The sequence below is a fragment of the Alosa sapidissima genome, chromosome 18 (assembly GCF_018492685.1).
Source record: "Alosa sapidissima isolate fAloSap1 chromosome 18, fAloSap1.pri, whole genome shotgun sequence".
Classification (NCBI taxonomy): Eukaryota; Metazoa; Chordata; class Actinopteri; order Clupeiformes; family Clupeidae; genus Alosa; species Alosa sapidissima.
In genome coordinates this window covers 14,705,059-14,728,167 of record NC_055974.1, presented here as the reverse complement: position 1 = coordinate 14,728,167, position 23,109 = coordinate 14,705,059, and the positions used below count along the sequence as shown (strand labels likewise).

Below are 23,109 nucleotides of genomic sequence, written 5' to 3'. Positions count from 1 at the left end.
AGGCGAGATGCTAACGGGCGAGATGCTAATGGTCTAATCTGATTCAATGATCTAGGCCGGAACTAAAAGTGGCATCGCCAGACCCAGAGAACGGCTGGATGAACTGGAGAAAGGTAAAACTCTACAACAGTTTAACTCTAGGGCTCTTCAAATGAGCGTATTTCCCCAAATGGTGGCATATCCCTTTAATATGGCTGATAGATACAGTAAATCCCTTTCGGAAGTCTTTCTGTGGTCACTTTAAAAAGTGCCCCCAATTCCCTTTCTGCCTGCTCTCCATTCCTGGCATTTATGTCCTTAATTCGAAATGGAAAATTGACTTCATGATTCAAGAAGACATGATTCATTGTCTTCTTCAAAAGGGCATCGTAAAATCCTTCTCCTGGATATGAGTCTACCCGTACTCTCTTGGCATTGCATTTTGGTAGCCGTGAAGTATTTTAATCACCAAATATCAGGATTGGTCTCTGGATTAGCTTCCCATTTGTACATTTGTCTTTGAAATGCTGGCGTATTGTAAACAAGGCTTTGTCCTCTGCCAATTGATCCAATTTTTCCTTCAGCTGTACTTCAGCTCTCACTGCCACATCCATATTAAAATCAACCAGTTCTTTCTTGGCCCAGTTTACTGCCATAGCCCATGCCTCCTCCCAGTTTGTGGTATCTGTATTGAAGTTGAAATCTGCCAATACACCTTCAAAATGTCTAGTGATGACTGCAACTGTATCCTCAGTCCAATTGCTACAAGCTGTGTTAACTTGTGTGTGCACTTGCCCATCGGTTGGTTTGGTTTGCACAGCCAGCCTAAGACGGTTGTAAGCATCTGCAAAGTTTCTATCTTCCAAAATGTTGTTGTTGAATTTTAAGCAGTAATCAAGGTGCTGATGTACCTTAAGATATATTTTAAAGGATTTGGCAAGGGCTTTAGTGACTGCCTTTTCTTCTGCCATATCTTCTTTTTTTAAATTCCTTCTGTGTCTTCTTGTTTGGGTTCCTAGGTCAGGCTTCTATGAATAAAATCCTGATAGCAGGCTTCTGTGTGATGAGGGTCTGTCTTTTCTTGTCCTTTTTTCTTTGTTCTTTTTTCAGTAGCAATGAAAATGTCTTTGTGTTGCTTGTTGTAAGAGGGCTGGCTTCTGAAGAATTCTGGTGAGGATTTTCTTATGTCTTCTATGAATAAACGCTTCTTAGCAATTAAAATTGCTTTTGTAGCTTTGGGTAAAAGCCTAAGGAATAAAAGCTTCTTAGTAGATATGAAATGTGGTTTTCTGGTTGATAGCAGCCTTCTGGAGCTCTGAAGACCTCTGATGCTTTGGAGAGAAGACTTCTCTGCTGAGTTTTGTCTCTGAGAATGGAAGGGTGAGTGAGCAGTTTATGCCTACTTATAAGTGGTACTTTACAACCCCACCCACATTTCCTAGGGTGTGTTTACAGCATATGAGCAATATAGTCATAATTACAGTGAAACTCAGCTAATTGTTCCATCATCCTTACAGCCCCACCCACATTTGTTTACAGGATATGAGTCAAATAGTCATAAGTACAGTGAAACTCAGTTAATTGCTCCATTATCACCTCTCTCAGTCACATGCAAATAGGTCATTGATTACTGTAAAAGCACATATGCACTGACACCCCCCAAAGTGAAGTTACACACCAAAATAAAGCTTAGACTATGCTCTTTCCATTCCAGCTATTGGCATTAGAGTTTATAATCAATTAATGACATTCATTACATAATAAATCACAACTCACTTATGTGGAATATCAGCCTATGCGTTTACATCCCCCACAAAAATGTGATTTTTTTAAACGAATATCATTTATTGATTATAAAGTCTAAAAAAATGAATCACAGAGACAGATATTTGTTTTAGCTTTATGTTAAGTTTATGAAGTTCATTATTAAGGTTGAAGGGGTGGGAGGTGACATCCAGGTCAAGTTGTTACTTGTTTTATATATGGTACACATGGTACACACAAAAATAAAGCTCATGTAGTCAGGCTGGCGCAGTTCAGTGCATGATTGATTACATACACCTGTGGGTGTGGTGTGAAGTAATGGCTACGTAATTTCCTCCCAGATAAATTAAGGGATGCTCTCACAATTTTTTTGTAATGCACGTTGCCGTCGCTGGTCGGAAATAGTACTATAGCCGTTCAATTCATCTTTGTGTGGAGGTTGTGCCAGAACTTCACGCTGGGCATTGCTTTAAAAGTAAATCGCTCTTGAGGCGTATGGCTCCAGCCCACGCCAGTCTTAAGCGCCATCCTTTCTACTAAGCACCTCGGCACTACCGAGTCTGATTGATGACCAGTGGACGAGTGTTCTACTCCAGTCTCCTAGTGGCTACTAGAGTGCACACGGAATGTCAAGCTGACGTGTTTCTCTCTTCCAAGTCAATTTCCTCTTAATTTATTTCAGAAACCAAGTAATTAACAATCTCCATATACTGTAGGTGCAAGGTGGTAAAGAGTCTAGGTCTCTGTTCCATTTTCGTATGGGTCGACGTTGTCAATGTCTGCCAGCTTCGCTAAATACCTCTGCTTGGCGCTGGTAGTAAGTTTCTCCCTTGTATTTATTTTACTTACTGACAATGCTGAACTTGTCACGCCTGTGTGAGTCTATGGCATCTACATTACATTGTAATAAACTAAGAAGAGCATTGTTCATCCGTGTCCAGCTGAGTTCATCTGTGTCTGGCTAGCTTCTAGAAGCTACTTTCATAAGGAAACCGTGAGGATTACTAGCCTGATATTTACAACAGCAACCACCTAAGCACATTTTCTAAGTTAACTCCTCAATATCTATGGGGAGAAAAGACAAGTCAACTTCCATTCCAACTCAATTTCCTCTTCATTTATTTCAAAAACCAAGTAATTAACAATCTCCATATAGGTGCAAGGTTCTGTTGGTCTTATTACACTTTCTAACTTGAGAAGAGACAAGTTTTAAACAGGAAACTTACCGGAAATCTTAGTCACTTTTAAGCGTGATGCTAACAGGCGAGATGCTAACGGGCGAGATGCTAATGGTCTAATCTGATTCAATGATCTAGGCCGGAACTAAAAGTGGCATCGCCAGACCCAGAGAACGGCTGGATGAACTGGAGAAAGGTAAAACTCTACAACAGTTTAACTCTAGGGCTCTTCAAATGAGCGTATTTCCCCAAATGGTGGCATATCCCTTTAATATGGCTGATAGATACAGTAAATCCCTTTCGGAAGTCTTTCTGTGGTCACTTTAAAAAGTGCCCCCAATTCCCTTTCTGCCTGCTCTCCATTCCTGGCATTTATGTCCTTAATTCGAAATGGAAAATTGACTTCATGATTCAAGAAGACATGATTCATTGTCTTCTTCAAAAGGGCATCGTAAAATCCTTCTCCTGGATATGAGTCTACCCGTACTCTCTTGGCATTGCATTTTGGTAGCCGTGAAGTATTTGAATCACCAAATATCAGGATTGGTCTCTGGATTAGCTTCCCATTTGTACATTTGTCTTTGAAATGCTGGCGTATTGTAAACAAGGCTTTGTCCTCTGCCAATTGATCCAATTTTTCCTTCAGCTGTACTTCAGCTCTCACTGCCACATCCATATTAAAATCAACCAGTTCTTTCTTGGCCCAGTTTACTGCCATAGCCCATGCCTCCTCCCAGTTTGTGGTATCTGTATTGAAGTTGAAATCTGCCAATACACCTTCAAAATGTCTAGTGATGACTGCAACTGTATCCTCAGTCCAATTGCTACAAGCTGTGTTAACTTGTGTGTGCACTTGCCCATCGGTTGGTTTGGTTTGCACAGCCAGCCTAAGACGGTTGTAAGCATCTGCAAAGTTTCTATCTTCCAAAATTTTGTTGTTGAATTTTAAGCAGTAATCAAGGTGCTGATGTACCTTAAGATATATTTTAAAGGATTTGGCAAGGGCTTTAGTGACTGCCTTTTCTTCTGCCATATCTTCTTTTTTTAAATTCCTTCTGTGTCTTCTTGTTTGGGTTCCTAGGTCAGGCTTCTATGAATAAAATCCTGATAGCAGGCTTCTGTGTGATGAGGGTCTGTCTTTTCTTGTCCTTTTTTCTTTGTTCTTTTTTCAGTAGCAATGAAAATGTCTTTGTGTTGCTTGTTGTAAGAGGGCTGGCTTCTGAAGAATTCTGGTGAGGATTTTCTTATGTCTTCTATGAATAAACGCTTCTTAGCAATTAAAATGGCTTTTGTAGCTTTGGGTAAAAGCCTAAGGAATAAAAGCTTCTTAGTAGCAATGAAATGTGGTTTTCTGGTTGATAGCAGCCTTCTGGAGCTCTGAAGACCTCTGATGCTTTGGAGAGAAGACTTCTCTGTTGAGTTTTGTCTCTGAGAATGGAAGGGTGAGTGAGCAGTTTATGCCTACTTATAAGTGGTACTTTACAACCCCACCCACATTTCCTAGGGTGTGTTTACAGCATATGAGCAATATAGTCATAATTACAGTGAAACTCAGCTAATTGTTCCATCATCCTTACAGCCCCACCCACATTTGTTTACAGGATATGAGTCAAATAGTCATAAGTACAGTGAAACTCAGTTAATTGCTCCATTATCACCTCTCTCAGTCACATGCAAATAGGTCATTGATTACTGTAAAAGCACATATGCACTGACACCCCCCAAAGTGAAGTTACACACCAAAATAAAGCTTAGACTATGCTCTTTCCATTCCAGCTATTGGCATTAGAGTTTATAATCAATTAATGACATTCATTACATAATAAATCACAACTCACTTATGTGGAATATCAGCCTATGCGTTTACATCCCCCACAAAAATGTGATTTTTTTTAAACGAATATCATTTATTGATTATAAAGTCTAAAAAAATGAATCACAGAGACAGATATTTGTTTTAGCTTTATGTTAAGTTTATGAAGTTCATTATTAAGGTTGAAGGGGTGGGAGGTGACATCCAGGTCAAGTTGTTACTTGTTTTATATATGGTACACATGGTACACACAAAAATAAAGCTCATGTAGTCAGGCTGGCGCAGTTCAGTGCATGATTGATTACATACACCTGTGGGTGTGGTGTGAAGTAATGGCTACGTAATTTCCTCCCAGATAAATTAAGGGATGCTCTCACAATTTTTTTGTAATGCACGTTGCCGTCGCTGGTCGGAAGTAGTACTATAGCCGTTCAATTCATCTTTGTGTGGAGGTTGTGCCAGAACTTCACGCTGGGCATTGCTTTAAAAGTAAATCGCTCTTGAGGCGTATGGCTCCAGCCCACGCCAGTCTTAAGCGCCATCCTTTCTACTAAGCACCTCGGCACTACCGAGTCTGATTGATGACCAGTGGACGAGTGTTCTACTCCAGTCTCCTAGTGGCTACTAGAGTGCACACGGAATGTCAAGCTGACGTGTTTCTCTCCTCCATTCCAAGTCAATTTCCTCTTAATTTATTTCAGAAACCAAGTAATTAACAATCTCCATATACTGTAGGTGCAAGGTGGTAAAGAGTCTAGGTCTCTGTTCCATTTTCGTATGGGTCGACGTTGTCAATGTCTGCCAGCTTCGCTAAATACCTCTGCTTGGCGCTGGTAGTAAGTTTCTCCCTTCTATTTATTTTACTTACTGACAATGCTGAACTTGTCACGCCTGTGTGAGTCTATGGCATCTACATTACATTGTAATAAACTAAGAAGAGCATTGTTCATCCGTGTCCAGCTGAGTTCATCTGTGTCTGGCTAGCTTCTAGAAGCTACTTTCATAAGGAAACCGTGAGGATTACTAGCCTGATATTTACAACAGCAACCACCTAAGCACATTTTCTAAGTTAACTCCTCAATATCTATGGGGAGAAAAGACAAGTCAACTTCTATTCCAACTCAATTTCCTCTTCATTTATTTCAAAAACCAAGTAATTAACAATCTCCATATAGGTGCAAGGTTCTGTTGGTCTTATTACACTTTCTAACTTGAGAAGAGACAAGTTTTAAACAGGAAACTTACCGGAAATCTTAGTCACTTTTAAGCGTGATGCTAACAGGCGAGATGCTAACGGGCGAGATGCTAATGGTCTAATCTGATTCAATGATCTAGGCCGGAACTAAAAGTGGCATCGCCAGACCCAGAGAACGGCTGGATGAACTGGAGAAAGGTAAAACTCTACAACAGTTTAACTCTAGGGCTCTTCAAATGAGCGTATTTCCCCAAATGGTGGCATATCCCTTTAATATGGCTGATAGATACAGTAAATCCCTTTCGGAAGTCTTTCTGTGGTCACTTTAAAAAGTGCCCCCAATTCCCTTTCTGCCTGCTCTCCATTCCTGGCATTTATGTCCTTAATTCGAAATGGAAAATTGACTTCATGATTCAAGAAGACATGATTCATTGTCTTCTTCAAAAGGGCATCGTAAAATCCTTCTCCTGGATATGAGTCTACCCGTACTCTCTTGGCATTGCATTTTGGTAGCCGTGAAGTATTTGAATCACCAAATATCAGGATTGGTCTCTGGATTAGCTTCCCATTTGTACATTTGTCTTTGAAATGCTGGCGTATTGTAAACAAGGCTTTGTCCTCTGCCAATTGATCCAATTTTTCCTTCAGCTGTACTTCAGCTCTCACTGCCACATCCATATTAAAATCAACCAGTTCTTTCTTGGCCCAGTTTACTGCCATAGCCCATGCCTCCTCCCAGTTTGTGGTATCTGTATTGAAGTTGAAATCTGCCAATACACCTTCAAAATGTCTAGTGATGACTGCAACTGTATCCTCAGTCCAATTGCTACAAGCTGTGTTAACTTGTGTGTGCACTTGCCCATCGGTTGGTTTGGTTTGCACAGCCAGCCTAAGACGGTTGTAAGCATCTGCAAAGTTTCTATCTTCCAAAATGTTGTTGTTGAATTTTAAGCAGTAATCAAGGTGCTGATGTACCTTAAGATATATTTTAAAGGATTTGGCAAGGGCTTTAGTGACTGCCTTTTCTTCTGCCATATCTTCTTTTTTTAAATTCCTTCTGTGTCTTCTTGTTTGGGTTCCTAGGTCAGGCTTCTATGAATAAAATCCTGATAGCAGGCTTCTGTGTGATGAGGGTCTGTCTTTTCTTGTCCTTTTTTCTTTGTTCCTTTTTCAGTAGCAATGAAAATGTCTTTGTTTTGCTTGTTGTAAGAGGGCTGGCTTCTGAAGAATTCTGGTGAGGATTTTCTTATGTCTTCTATGAATAAACGCTTCTTAGCAATTAAAATTGCTTTTGTAGCTTTGGGTAAAAGCCTAAGGAATAAAAGCTTCTTAGTAGCAATGAAATGTGGTTTTCTGGTTGATAGCAGCCTTCTGGAGCTCTGAAGACCTCTGATGCTTTGGAGAGAAGACTTCTCTGCTGAGTTTTGTCTCTGAGAATAGAAGGGTGAGTGAGCAGTTTATGCCTACTTATAAGTGGTACTTTACAGCCCCGCCCACATTTCCTAGGGTGTGTTTACAGCATATGAGCAATATAGTCATAATTACAGTGAAACTCAGCTAATTGTTCCATCATCCTTACAGCCCCACCCACATTTGTTTACAGGATATGAGTCAAATAGTCATAAACAGTGAAACTCAGTTAATTGCTCCATTATCACCTCTCTCAGTCACATGCAAATAGGTCATTGATTACTGTAAAAGCACATATGCACTGACACCCCCCAAAGTGAAGTTACACACCAAAATAAAGCTTAGACTATGCTCTTTCCATTCCAGCTATTGGCATTAGAGTTTATAATCAATTAATGACATTCATTAAATAATAAATCACAACTCACTTATGTGGAATATCAGCCTATGCGTTTACATCCCCCACAAAAATGTGATTTTTTTTTAAACGAATATCATTTATTGATTATAAAGTCTAAAAAAAATTAATCACAGAGACAGATATTTGTTTTAGCTTTAAGTTAAGTTTATGAAGTTCATTATTAAGGTTGAAGGGGTGGGAGGTGACATCCAGGTCAAGTTGTTACTTGTTTTATATATGGTACACATGGTACACACAAAAATAAAGCTCATGTAGTCAGGCTGGCGCAGTTCAGTGCATGATTGATTACATACACCTGTGGGTGTGGTGTGAAGTAATGGCTACGTAATTTCCTCCCAGATAAATTAAGGGATGCTCTCACAATTTTTTTGTAATGCACGTTGCCGTCGCTGGTCGGAAGTAGTACTATAGCCGTTCAATTCATCTTTGTGTGGAGGTTGTGCCAGAACTTCACGCTGGGCATTGCTTTAAAAGTAAATCGCTCTTGAGGCGTATGGCTCCAGCCCACGCCAGTCTTAAGCGCCATCCTTTCTACTAAGCACCTTGGCACTACCGAGTCTGATTGATGACCAGTGGACGAGTGTTCTACTCCAGTCTCCTAGTGGCTACTAGAGTGCACACGGAATGTCAAGCTGACGTGTTTCTCTCCTCCATTCCAAGTCAATTTCCTCTTAATTTATTTCAGAAACCAAGTAATTAACAATCTCCATATACTGTATGTGCAAGGTGGTTCAGAGTCTAGGTCTCTGTTCCATTTTCGTATGGGTCGACGTTGTCAATGTCTGCCAGCTTCGCTAAATACCTCTGCTTGGCGCTGGTAGTAAGTTTCTCCCTTCTATTTATTTTACTTACTGACAATGCTGAACTTGTCACGCCTGTGTGAGTCTAGTCAAGTCAAGTCAAGTCAAGTTTATTTATATAGCACATTTCATACACAGAGGTCATTCAATGTGCTTTACATAAACAAAACCAAACGATAATAGCAAATAAAAGCATAGAAGGGCAATATAGTCAAAGAATAGTTAAAAGGTAAAGATCATAATAAAAGGAAAACATAAAACACAAGGTAAAATCATTTAAAAATAAAGAATAATTAGTAAGCAAAAACAAAGGCAAAAGTAGTAAAAAAAGTAATAAAAGACAAAGTAGAATAATTATCGAGGCAGATTCAGAATTTGTAACTCGGCACAGTTAGCAGAAAGCTATGGCATCTACATTACATTGTAATAAACTAAGAAGAGCATTGTTCATCCGTGTCCAGCTGAGTTCATCTGTGTCTGGCTAGCTTCTAGAAGCTACTTTCATAAGGAAACCGTGAGGATTACTAGCCTGATATTTACAACAGCAACCACCTAAGCACATTTTCTAAGTTAACTCCTCAATATCTATGGGGAGAAAAGACAAGTCAACTTCCATTCCAACTCAATTTCCTCTTCATTTATTTCAAAAACCAAGTAATTAACAATCTCCATATAGGTGCAAGGTTCTGTTGGTCTTATTACACTTTCTAACTTGAGAAGAGACACGTTTTAAACAGGAAAATTACCGGAAATCTTAGTCACTTTTAAGCGTGATGCTAACGGGCGAGATGCTAATGGTCTAATCCGATTCAATGATGTAGGCCGGAACTAAAAGTGGCATTGCCAGACCCAGAGAACGGCTGGATGAACTGGAGAAAGGTAAAACTCTACAACAGTTAACTCTAGGGCTCTTCAAATGAGCGTATTTCCCCAAATGGTGGCATATCCCTTTAATATGGCTGATAGATACAGTAAATCCCTTTCGGAAGTCTTTCTGTGGTCACTTTAAAAAGTGCCCCCAATTCCCTTTCTGCCTGCTCTCCATTCCTGGCATTTATGTCCTTAATTCGAAATGGAAAATTGACTTCATGATTCAAGAAGACATGATTCATTGTCTTCTTCAAAAGGGCATCGTAAAATCGTTCTCCTGGATATGAGTCTACCCGTACTCTCTTGGCATTGCATTTTGGTAGCCGTGAAGTATTTGAATCACCAAATATCAGGATTGGTCTCTGGATTAGCTTCCCATTTGTACATTTGTCTTTGAAATGCTGGCGTATTGTAAACAAGGCTTTGTCCTCTGCCAATTGATCCAATTTTTCCTTCAGCTGTACTTCAGCTCTCACTGCCACATCCATATTAAAATCAACCAGTTCTTTCTTGGCCCAGTTTACTGCCATAGCCCATGCCTCCTCCCAGTTTGTGGTATCTGTATTGAAGTTGAAATCTGCCAATACACCTTCAAAATGTCTAGTGATGACTGCGACTGTATCCTCAGTCCAATTGCTACAAGCTGTGTTAACTTGTGTGTGCACTTGCCCATCGGTTGGTTTGGTTTGCACAGCCAGCCTAAGACGGTTGTAAGCATCTGCAAAGTTTCTATCTTCCAAAATGTTGTTGTTGAATTTTAAGCAGTAATCAAGGTGCTGATGTACCTTAAGATATATTTTAAAGGATTTGGCAAGGGCTTTAGTGACTGCCTTTTCTTCTGCCATATCTTCTTTTTTTAAATTCCTTCTGTGTCTTCTTGTTTGGGTTCCTAGGTCAGGCTTCTATGAATAAAATCCTGATAGCAGGCTTCTGTGTGATGAGGGTCTGTCTTTTCTTGTCCTTTTTTCTTTGTTCCTTTTTCAGTAGCAATGAAAATGTCTTTGTTTTGCTTGTTGTAAGAGGGCTGGCTTCTGAAGAATTCTGGTGAGGATTTTCTTATGTCTTCTATGAATAAACGCTTCTTAGCAATTAAAATTGCTTTTGTAGCTTTGGGTAAAAGCCTAAGGAATAAAAGCTTCTTAGTAGCAATGAAATGTGGTTTTCTGGTTGATAGCAGCCTTCTGGAGCTCTGAAGACCTCTGATGCTTTGGAGAGAAGACTTCTCTGCTGAGTTTTGTCTCTGAGAATAGAAGGGTGAGTGAGCAGTTTATGCCTACTTATAAGTGGTACTTTACAGCCCCGCCCACATTTCCTAGGGTGTGTTTACAGCATATGAGCAATATAGTCATAATTACAGTGAAACTCAGCTAATTGTTCCATCATCCTTACAGCCCCACCCACATTTGTTTACAGGATATGAGTCAAATAGTCATAAACAGTGAAACTCAGTTAATTGCTCCATTATCACCTCTCTCAGTCACATGCAAATAGGTCATTGATTACTGTAAAAGCACATATGCACTGACACCCCCCAAAGTGAAGTTACACACCAAAATAAAGCTTAGACTATGCTCTTTCCATTCCAGCTATTGGCATTAGAGTTTATAATCAATTAATGACATTCATTAAATAATAAATCACAACTCACTTATGTGGAATATCAGCCTATGCGTTTACATCCCCCACAAAAATGTGATTTTTTTTTAAACGAATATCATTTATTGATTATAAAGTCTAAAAAAAATGAATCACAGAGACAGATATTTGTTTTAGCTTTAAGTTAAGTTTATGAAGTTCATTATTAAGGTTGAAGGGGTGGGAGGTGACATCCAGGTCAAGTTGTTACTTGTTTTATATATGGTACACATGGTACACACAAAAATAAAGCTCATGTAGTCAGGCTGGCGCAGTTCAGTGCATGATTGATTACATACACCTGTGGGTGTGGTGTGAAGTAATGGCTACGTAATTTCCTCCCAGATAAATTAAGGGATGCTCTCACAATTTTTTTGTAATGCACGTTGCCGTCGCTGGTCGGAAGTAGTACTATAGCCGTTCAATTCATCTTTGTGTGGAGGTTGTGCCAGAACTTCACGCTGGGCATTGCTTTAAAAGTAAATCGCTCTTGAGGCGTATGGCTCCAGCCCACGCCAGTCTTAAGCGCCATCCTTTCTACTAAGCACCTTGGCACTACCGAGTCTGATTGATGACCAGTGGACGAGTGTTCTACTCCAGTCTCCTAGTGGCTACTAGAGTGCACACGGAATGTCAAGCTGACGTGTTTCTCTCCTCCATTCCAAGTCAATTTCCTCTTAATTTATTTCAGAAACCAAGTAATTAACAATCTCCATATACTGTATGTGCAAGGTGGTTCAGAGTCTAGGTCTCTGTTCCATTTTCGTATGGGTCGACGTTGTCAATGTCTGCCAGCTTCGCTAAATACCTCTGCTTGGCGCTGGTAGTAAGTTTCTCCCTTCTATTTATTTTACTTACTGACAATGCTGAACTTGTCACGCCTGTGTGAGTCTAGTCAAGTCAAGTCAAGTCAAGTTTATTTATATAGCACATTTCATACACAGAGGTCATTCAATGTGCTTTACATAAACAAAACCAAACGATAATAGCAAATAAAAGCATAGAAGGGCAATATAGTCAAAGAATAGTTAAAAGGTAAAGATCATAATAAAAGGAAAACATAAAACACAAGGTAAAATCATTTAAAAATAAAGAATAATTAGTAAGCAAAAACAAAGGCAAAAGTAGTAAAAAAAGTAATAAAAGACAAAGTAGAATAATTATCGAGGCAGATTCAGAATTTGTAACTCGGCACAGTTAGCAGAAAGCTATGGCATCTACATTACTTTGTAATAAACTAAGAAGAGCATTGTTCATCCGTGTCCAGCTGAGTTCATCTGTGTCTGGCTAGCTTCTAGAAGCTACTTTCATAAGGAAACCGTGAGGATTACTAGCCTGATATTTACAACAGCAACCACCTAAGCACATTTTCTAAGTTAACTCCTCAATATCTATGGGGAGAAAAGACAAGTCAACTTCCATTCCAACTCAATTTCCTCTTCATTTATTTCAAAAACCAAGTAATTAACAATCTCCATATAGGTGCAAGGTTCTGTTGGTCTTATTACACTTTCTAACTTGAGAAGAGACACGTTTTAAACAGGAAAATTACCGGAAATCTTAGTCACTTTTAAGCGTGATGCTAACGGGCGAGATGCTAATGGTCTAATCCGATTCAATGATGTAGGCCGGAACTAAAAGTGGCATTGCCAGACCCAGAGAACGGCTGGATGAACTGGAGAAAGGTAAAACTCTACAACAGTTAACTCTAGGGCTCTTCAAATGAGCGTATTTCCCCAAATGGTGGCATATCCCTTTAATATGGCTGATAGATACAGTAAATCCCTTTCGGAAGTCTTTCTGTGGTCACTTTAAAAAGTGCCCCCAATTCCCTTTCTGCCTGCTCTCCATTCCTGGCATTTATGTCCTTAATTCGAAATGGAAAATTGACTTCATGATTCAAGAAGACATGATTCATTGTCTTCTTCAAAAGGGCATCGTAAAATCGTTCTCCTGGATATGAGTCTACCCGTACTCTCTTGGCATTGCATTTTGGTAGCCGTGAAGTATTTGAATCACCAAATATCAGGATTGGTCTCTGGATTAGCTTCCCATTTGTACATTTGTCTTTGAAATGCTGGCGTATTGTAAACAAGGCTTTGTCCTCTGCCAATTGATCCAATTTTTCCTTCAGCTGTACTTCAGCTCTCACTGCCACATCCATATTAAAATCAACCAGTTCTTTCTTGGCCCAGTTTACTGCCATAGCCCATGCCTCCTCCCAGTTTGTGGTATCTGTATTGAAGTTGAAATCTGCCAATACACCTTCAAAATGTCTAGTGATGACTGCGACTGTATCCTCAGTCCAATTGCTACAAGCTGTGTTAACTTGTGTGTGCACTTGCCCATCGGTTGGTTTGGTTTGCACAGCCAGCCTAAGACGGTTGTAAGCATCTGCAAAGTTTCTATCTTCCAAAATTTTGTTGTTGAATTTTAAGCAGTAATCAAGGTGCTGATGTACCTTAAGATATATTTTAAAGGATTTGGCAAGGGCTTTAGTGACTGCCTTTTCTTCTGCCATATCTTCTTTTTTTAAAATTCCTTCTGTGTCTTCTTGTTTGGGTTCCTAGGTCAGGCTTCTATGAATAAAATCCTGATAGCAGGCTTCTGTGTGATGAGGGTCTGTCTTTTCTTGTCCTTTTTTCTTTGTTCCTTTTTCAGTAGCAATGAAAATGTCTTTGTTTTGCTTGTTGTAAGAGGGCTGGCTTCTGAAGAATTCTGGTGAGGATTTTCTTATGTCTTCTATGAATAAACGCTTCTTAGCAATTAAAATTGCTTTTGTAGCTTTGGGTAAAAGCCTAAGGAATAAAAGCTTCTTAGTAGCAATGAAATGTGGTTTTCTGGTTGATAGCAGCCTTCTGGAGCTCTGAAGACCTCTGATGCTTTGGAGAGAAGACTTCTCTGCTGAGTTTTGTCTCTGAGAATAGAAGGGTGAGTGAGCAGTTTATGCCTACTTATAAGTGGTACTTTACAGCCCCGCCCACATTTCCTAGGGTGTGTTTACAGCATATGAGCAATATAGTCATAATTACAGTGAAACTCAGCTAATTGTTCCATCATCCTTACAGCCCCACCCACATTTGTTTACAGGATATGAGTCAAATAGTCATAAACAGTGAAACTCAGTTAATTGCTCCATTATCACCTCTCTCAGTCACATGCAAATAGGTCATTGATTACTGTAAAAGCACATATGCACTGACACCCCCCAAAGTGAAGTTACACACCAAAATAAAGCTTAGACTATGCTCTTTCCATTCCAGCTATTGGCATTAGAGTTTATAATCAATTAATGACATTCATTAAATAATAAATCACAACTCACTTATGTGGAATATCAGCCTATGCGTTTACATCCCCCACAAAAATGTGATTTTTTTTTAAACGAATATCATTTATTGATTATAAAGTCTAAAAAAAATGAATCACAGAGACAGATATTTGTTTTAGCTTTAAGTTAAGTTTATGAAGTTCATTATTAAGGTTGAAGGGGTGGGAGGTGACATCCAGGTCAAGTTGTTACTTGTTTTATATATGGTACACATGGTACACACAAAAATAAAGCTCATGTAGTCAGGCTGGCGCAGTTCAGTGCATGATTGATTACATACACCTGTGGGTGTGGTGTGAAGTAATGGCTACGTAATTTCCTCCCAGATAAATTAAGGGATGCTCTCACAATTTTTTTGTAATGCACGTTGCCGTCGCTGGTCGGAAGTAGTACTATAGCCGTTCAATTCATCTTTGTGTGGAGGTTGTGCCAGAACTTCACGCTGGGCATTGCTTTAAAAGTAAATCGCTCTTGAGGCGTATGGCTCCAGCCCACGCCAGTCTTAAGCGCCATCCTTTCTACTAAGCACCTCGGCACTACCGAGTCTGATTGATGACCAGTGGACGAGTGTTCTACTCCAGTCTCCTAGTGGCTACTAGAGTGCACACGGAATGTCAAGCTGACGTGTTTCTCTCCTCCATTCCAAGTCAATTTCCTCTTAATTTATTTCAGAAACCAAGTAATTAACAATCTCCATATACTGTAGGTGCAAGGTGGTAAAGAGTCTAGGTCTCTGTTCCATTTTCTACTAAGCACCTCGGCACTACCGAGTCTGATTGATGACCAGTGGACGAGTGTTCTACTCCAGTCTCCTAGTGGCTACTAGAGTGCACACGGAATGTCAAGCTGACGTGTTTCTCTCCTCCATTCCAAGTCAATTTCCTCTTAATTTATTTCAGAAACCAAGTAATTAACAATCTCCATATACTGTAGGTGCAAGGTGGTAAAGAGTCTAGGTCTCTGTTCCATTTTCGTATGGGTCGACGTTGTCAATGTCTGCCAGCTTCGCTAAATACCTCTGCTTGGCGCTGGTAGTAAGTTTCTCCCTTCTATTTATTTTACTTACTGACAATGCTGAACTTGTCACGCCTGTGTGAGTCTATGGCATCTACATTACATTGTAATAAACTAAGAAGAGCATTGTTCATCCGTGTCCAGCTGAGTTCATCTGTGTCTGGCTAGCTTCTAGAAGCTACTTTCATAAGGAAACCGTGAGGATTACTAGCCTGATATTTACAACAGCAACCACCTAAGCACATTTTCTAAGTTAACTCCTCAATATCTATGGGGAGAAAAGATAAGTCCACTTCCATTCCAACTCAATTTCCTCTTCATTTATTTCAAAAACCAAGTAATTAACAATCTCCATATAGGTGCAAGGTGATAAACATTTTAGGTTCCGTTTCCATTTTCGTATGGGTCGACGTTGTCAATGTCTGCCAGCTTCGTTAAATACCTCTGCTTGGCGCTGGTAGTAAGTTTCTCCCTGTAAAGACCCTGTTCTTTTGCTTTGTTCTTCTCCATTTCTACTCAATTTTCTCGTAATTTTTCTGTTTGAATGCTGTTATTCCAGTCGTCTTTCCTGCTCCGTCTCTGTATCGCTCTGACAGTGTTGCACATGGTAACCAATAGCAACATGGCATTACAACCTGACAACATGGCCGACGGGCTCAGACCCGGCCCAAATCATTACGTGTCTCCTCATTCTCGTCACATTTCTCCTCATTCTCAATTATAGTTCCATGTCAAATCAGCCTAGAAAATCGCCACGTTTCATCTTCTGTTGGTCTTATTACACTTTCTAACTTGAGAAGAGACAAGTTTTAAACAGGAAAATTACCGGAAATCTTAGTCACTTTTAAACGTGATGCTAACGGGCAAGATGCTAATGGTCTAATCCGATTCAATGATCTAGGCCGGAACTAAAAGTGGTATCGCCAGACTCAGAGAACGGCTGGATGAACTGGAGAAAGGTAAAACTCTACAACAGTTTAACTCTAGGGGAGGTGGAAAATGAGCGTTTTTCCCCAAATGGTGGCATATCCCTTTAATATGGCTGATAGATACAGTAAATCCCTTTCGGAAGTCTTTCTATTGTCATTTTAAAAAGTGCCTCCAATTCCCTTTTTGCCTGCTCTCCATTCCTATAGCGAAGTTACACACCAAAATAAAGCTTAGACTATGCTCTTTCCAATAATTCCAGCTATGATTGGCATTAGAGTTTATAATCAATTAATGGCATTCATTAAATAATAAATCACACACATCAATCCTCCTTTTTATTTCTACTCTTCCCCTGTTTGTTATATTTTTTATTTTCTTCCTTTGGCTTGAGTGCTTACCCTAGGGCCGTTTCTCAAGTCTGTGCTATGCTGTGTTAGTAGCCTAATGGTAGTATTCTGCCCCTAGCTTACAGTGTGAACACGCCCTAGTGGCTGAGTGTAGCCTTGAACACATTTACTCATAAACTGTATGAGAACTGTGTTCTCTGTGTGATTTATCCTGTCCTTGAGACATTTGCAGTGTTACACTGGTGTGCGAGTGTACAGTATATGATCACGTATGGTTGGGTATTTGCCATGGGTATTTGGTGTGCGAGTGTACAGTATATCATCACGTATGGTTGGGTATTTGCCATGGGTATTTGGTGTGCGAGTGTACAGTATATCATCACGTATGGTTGGGTATTTGCCATGGGTATTTGGTGTGCGAGTGTACAGTATATCATCACGTATGGTTGGGTATTTGGGTATTTGGTGTGCGAGTGTATAGTATATGATCACGTATGGTTGGGTATTTGGGTATTTGGTGTGCGAGTGTACAGTATATGATCACGTATGGTTGGGTATTTGGGTATTTGGTGTGCGAGTGTACAGTATATGATCACGTATGGTTGGGTATTTGGGTATTTGGTGTGCGAGTGTACAGTATATGATCACGTTTGGTTGGGTATTTGGGTATTTGGTGTGCGAGTGTACAGTATATGATCACGTATGGTTGGGTATTTGCCATGGGTATTTGGTGTGCGAGTGTACAGTATATCATCACGTATGGTTGGGTATTTGCCATGGGTATTTGGTGTGCGAGTGTACAGTATATGATCACGTATGGTTGGGTATTTGGGTATTTGGTGTGCGAGTGTACAGTATATGATCACGTATGGTTGGGTATTTGCCATGGGTATTTGGTGTGCGAGTGTACAGTATATGATCACGTATGGTTGGGTATTTGGGTATTTGGTGTGCGAGTGTACAGTATATGATCACGTATGGTTGGGTATTTGGGTATTTGGTGTGCGAGTGTACAGTATATGATCACGTATGGTTGGGTATTTGCCATGGGTATTTGGTGTGCGAGTGTACAGGATATGATCACGTATGGTTGGGTATTTGGGTATTTGGTGTGCGTGTGTACAGTATATGATCACGTATGGTTGGGTATTTGGGTATTTTGTGTGCGAGTGTACAGTATATGATCACGTATGGTTGGGTATTTGGGTATTTGGTGTGCGAGTGTACAGTATATGATCACGTATGGTTGGGTATTTGTCATGGGTATTTGGTGTGCGAGTGTACAGGATATGATCACGTATGGTTGGGTATTTGGGTATTTGGTGTGCGAGTGTACATGATATGATCACGTATGGTTGGGTATTTGGGTATTTGGTGTGCGAGTGTACAGGATATGATCACGTATGGTTGGGTATTTGGGTATTTGGGTATTTGGTGTGCGAGTGTACAGTATATGATCACGTATGGTTGGGTATTTGCCATGGGTATTTGGTGTGCGAGTGTACAGGATATGATCACGTATGGTTGGGTATTTGGGTATTTGGTGTGCGAGTGTACAGGATATGATCACGTATGGTTGGGTATTTGGGTATTTGGTGTGCGAGTGTACAGGATATGATCACGTATGGTTGGGTATTTGGGTATTTGGTGTGCGAGTGTACAGTATATGATCACGTATGGTTGGGTATTTGGGTATTTGGTGTGCGAGTGTACAGGATATGATCACGTATGGTTGGGTATTTGGGTATTTGGTGTGCGAGTGTACAGGATATGATCACGTATGGTTGGGTATTTGGGTATTTGGTGTGCGAGTGTACAGGATATGATCACGTATGGTTGGGTATTTGGGTATTTGGTGTGCGAGTGTACAGGATATGATCACGTATGGTTGGGTATTTGGGTAGTTGGGTATTTGGGACTCTAGCAGTGTTGCTATAGCTTCATGTATGTTTGTTTCTTTTCTTTGTGTTATCTCATCCATGTATTGTACCCTTGCCTCTGTCACAAGCCTAACCAACCAAGACGCACCGACTGAAATAAAATATTTATTGATTGTAACAGCCTTTTGGTTGCATCCATTTAATTGGGTAGCCTCAGAAGTACTGGGTAGTCATCACCAGTGTTTATACTTCCACTTATCGTAAGTGTGTTGATCTTGTGTTCTGGGGTCTAGCCCTGAATCACCTCTGTGTTAGAGTCAAAAACGCAGTTTGTCATCAAACGCAGTTTGTCAACAATGCCCAGGTATTTCTATTCATGTGCAACTTCAACATGGACTTTATGTTTATTGGGCAAAATTAAACATCATATCAGTCAATATGACATTTTCCTTCTATTTTCGGACTTATGCAAATCCAAAGCCTTTCATCACATCTGATAGTATTTTCTTTTTCATTTTGCTCACTCAAATGTCTATCTCCCTGATTCACAGACATCACAGAAAGCTGTTATCTAACTATCTGGTGCATCAGTGAACAGGGAAATGGAAATAAAATGAGAGATGGTGAGTTTACTGTCACCTTTGTAAGATCTGCTGTTTACTGTCACCTTTGTAAGATCTACTGTTTACTGTCACCTTTGTAAGATCTACTGTTTACTGTCACCTTGTAAAATGCCAGTTTGGACACCTGTTGTGTGATTCTCAGCTGTGCCTGTGTGTGTAGATGAAACGGATAAAATCACACCACTACCAATCAAAATACTGTGCGTGTCCAGAATTTGTGCACTCGTCCAGACTGTTGTATAGAAATGGTTTCGTCCTGTGCTTACTGCATTCACTTAGCAGATTCAACCATGCAAATACAGCCTAAAATGAGGTCCGCTTTACTTGAAATGTGTTGGGTTTTTGTTTCATGTTTTGTTCCAACAGCACAGACACTCACAGGCCTGTAGAATCTCCTTTTGTTCAGTTAATTAAAAGCACCCTCGTGCATACATTAGAAATCAGGCTATTTGGGGCCTCATTTCCATTTGATTGTGGTGAATTCATCAGGCCAAAGAAGTCAATTTACATTTGAAGAAAGAATTACTATGTGTGGCCTGAATTGAGGCTATGGTGGTGTCATATCATGCCCTAACCCTAGATAGATAGATAGATAGCTAGATAGATAGATAGATAGATAGAAAACATAATTTCTGATACTTTTATGAAATTTGAAATGATGTATCTTCATATTCATGATTAAAGTGGGTATGCTTTTGAATGTGTGTGTGTGTGTGTGTGTGTGTGTATGTGTGTGTGCACTCACACACTGTTTTACTGTTTTAAAATAAGTCCATGAGCATGTGAGTATTGCTTGTGTATATGCATACCATATAGGTGTTGATGTTTGTTTGTTGTGTGTGTGTGTGTGTGTGTGTGTGTGTGTGTGTGATATCAGTCAGTATCGAGCTCCTCCCACCATCAGACCCATAGATGCAATGGCTGAGCAGGAGTCCAACTGAAGAGCGCTTAGAGACCTTATTCTAACATGGTACTGTTCTATCTCTTAGAGACCTTATTCTAACATGATACTGTTCTATCTCTTAGAGACCTTATTCTAACATGTTCTATCTCTGCATTGTTTTCCTGCTTTTCAAATCTGACTTTTTTGAAAAATCAAATGAGTGGAAATCGGTTAATTTTTCTAGGTGGATGGACTGTTTCTATTCAGCTTTAGCATTATTCTGGTGACAAGGTGAGTGTTTTTGTTTTTGTCTTTGCTGATTTTGGATATTGTTTCTGTGTGTAATGTGCTGCCACTACATTTTCTTATGCAAACGGATACAAATGAGTGACACATTTGTATCACTCATATGTTATGTTTGTCTGTGGACTAAATTGGTAAAATATGTCTTGTCTTCACCGTGGGATAGTGAGAAACGTAATTTCGATCTCTTCGAAATTGTATGTCTTGGCATGTGAAGAAATTGACAATAAAGCAGACTTTGATTTGTATGTATATAGCACCATATAGCACCATATAGCATTTTACACCTCAACATAATCAGGTAGTGTAATGTTTATCTCTCTAATTAACTCCTCGTTTTGTGCACTCTGATTAGTGGGGCTGCGTCTGTTTGCACAGCCACCCGTTGTACCTGATGAGTCAGAACGCTGAAGCACTCTTAACACATTTGCTGCCAACCTCTCTGTTTCAGCTGACGCCAGAAATAGAGTGCTTTGGCCCTCTGTGTGCAAATAAAAAGACACATTTGTTTAGTGCTTGAAGTCATCTGCTGTAATTAGAAGATACAGTAGCTCTATGTTGGAGCATTCCAGACTTTGCCAAATAACCCTTTTTGAGGATACTATTTTCAAATATGTTATTGGCCAAATGTACTCCTTCACACCAAAAGCATTTAATTGGTGAGGTGATAACTCACCATCATGCTTTGAGAGATTTCTTCCTGCCCACTAGCTTCTTCAAATGGTTTTCTTAGTGTTTTCTTCTCTGATGCCAATTTATATTCCTATGTTTGCTGTGCTGGCTTGTTTGTTTATTGAAAAAAAAACTTTTTTTTTTCTCGTTCTGAACCAGGGGATGTGGCCAACATATAAAAAAAACATTAGCACTGTGTAAATTAAATAGGTATTCATCCACACAATTCCTTTAATCGGTGGGCATGAAATGGTGATTTGTGTGCATGATTTCATGTATTTGTGCCCATGGTTTCCTGCTCAGAATTTATGATTCAGTTCAGGCCCCTCACACACACACAGGACCACGTGGGCACATTGGCGCAAGCTGATGTACTCTACATGTAATATGTTCCTACACAGTAAATGCGGAAGTTTACTCACCAATTTCAGACAAATTCTCCTTTGTCTCTTTTAGTAACTGTTTAATTTCTTATTCCATTATTAGCTAAGATTCCAAAATGTTGCGTGATTTTAAGGGATCCTTGCAAAAAAAGTCCCTTCATCATAGGGAGTCTTAGTCTTGGTCAAAACCAGTCAATCTACTGAAAGGTCTCCGTAAAACCATACAAACAGCAACAACAGCACAGTTGTCACTATGAAAGCTAGTTGGAGCCACAGGTGTACTCATCTGCCCTTTACATGACCAAATACAATGCAATAAAAATTAAATTGAGGGTGATACTAGTTGCTTTTAAAATCATGTTTAAACAAAAATCCGACAAATGGATGCATTCTATTTAACCTTGAAAAGAAAAGGTATTGTAGCAAACTTTATTTTGTGGCATTTCCCCATTCATCAATTACATGATGAGCAGAATCAGCACCATTGCCTTTGGGTAGCCCATGTGAAAAACAACACTGCATCAAAGTATATTCATTAATCCTTATACTGTATATGGGGTATGAAAAAATGGTGATGACCTTAATTGGTTTTATGCTTCATGGGGGTAGAATACACTAGCATGTCCTTGGAATACATGTCTATGTATTTTGGGGATAGAGGCCATTTCAAACCCTACTCCACCACGCACACACACACAGTACACAATGCCCCAGTCAGGCTCACGCTTCCATAAATGGGAGCCGCTGAGGGTTGTGCCACTAGCGCTAGGAGATACAACCCTAGATGGATACCATCACCATCAAAGTGCTTGCGATAACGGGCATCTTTCTTTTAAATCCTCATAACTGATCTTAGTAGTACAAAGCTCCCTTCAGTTCTTTTCATGTTTCAATCACTGAGAGGGGGTATGGGATTGGTGATTTGCCGCCCGCCTGCTTAAGTGGCCGGCTCATTGTAAGGCCTGAAGAGGCCAGTGGCCAGCACACAAAACTGAGCTGTCATTATGATCCCACTGAAGGACAACCACATTTTGCTGTCAGAAGACAATTATCCATGAAAATCTTAAAATGGATGCAGCAGCATGCATGTTTTATGTAGTTTGTTTAACCTGGAAACAAGGTAACACGACTCCACAGCACAACTTAAAACAAGGCAAGGAAGGTATAGCCGGAAAAAAAAAAAAAATTAAACTAAACACTGTAAAAAAGAGACCAACAGATTCAAAGGCCAATACCAATTTAGAAAAGTATGGGTATACATACATGTCATTGTACTGAGTGGTGTAGGTAAATCAAGAAGTCACAAAGATTGTGCTGTTAAACTGAGGCTTTTTGTTAGCATTAGCCTAGTTTAAAGAAGCACATGAGTAACTGCTGTATACTGATGACTGTTATTGAGAGGACACAATGAAGGCCCTGGCAGCTCAGGGCAGTTTTGTTGAGCTGGGAGATATGTTTGCTGAGGATGATACTACGTACACTTGGGATAGCCATGAACAAGCCTCAGTATTTCAAACATCATGCAGAATGAAAACTTCCAAAAGGGTAACTTGTGTTATCCAAGATGAAACTGTGAAGCCTATGAAGTATCATTTCATTGCTGTACATATCCAACAAGTGCCAACTCAGTCATCATCAGATACAGTATGTCCATGAAAAAGGCAATGTGTCAGAAGGG

The 23,109-nt window shown here is 39.8% G+C and overlaps 1 protein-coding gene across 5 annotated transcripts in view; it reads left to right on the top strand.

The window, feature by feature from the left end:
* Positions 1 to 23,109, top strand: part of LOC121690120 (hemicentin-1) — a 69,105-nt gene that overhangs the window by 33,536 nt on the left and 12,460 nt on the right. The window contains exons 1-5 of one of the 5 annotated variants that reach the window (XM_042070501.1): positions 10,615 to 10,684; positions 13,920 to 13,996; positions 19,119 to 19,190; positions 20,068 to 20,160; positions 20,318 to 20,364. In XM_042070501.1, the coding sequence (XP_041926435.1) occupies positions 20,158 to 20,160; positions 20,318 to 20,364 (50 nt within the window). In that variant the 5' untranslated portion in view covers positions 10,615 to 10,684; positions 13,920 to 13,996; positions 19,119 to 19,190; positions 20,068 to 20,157. Of the gene's footprint in view, positions 1 to 1,277; positions 1,360 to 10,614; positions 10,685 to 13,919; positions 13,997 to 19,118; positions 19,191 to 20,067; positions 20,161 to 20,317; positions 20,365 to 23,109 lie in introns of those variants that run through there. The other 4 variants (XM_042070498.1, XM_042070499.1, XM_042070496.1 and 1 more) reach the window with 4 other exon arrangements.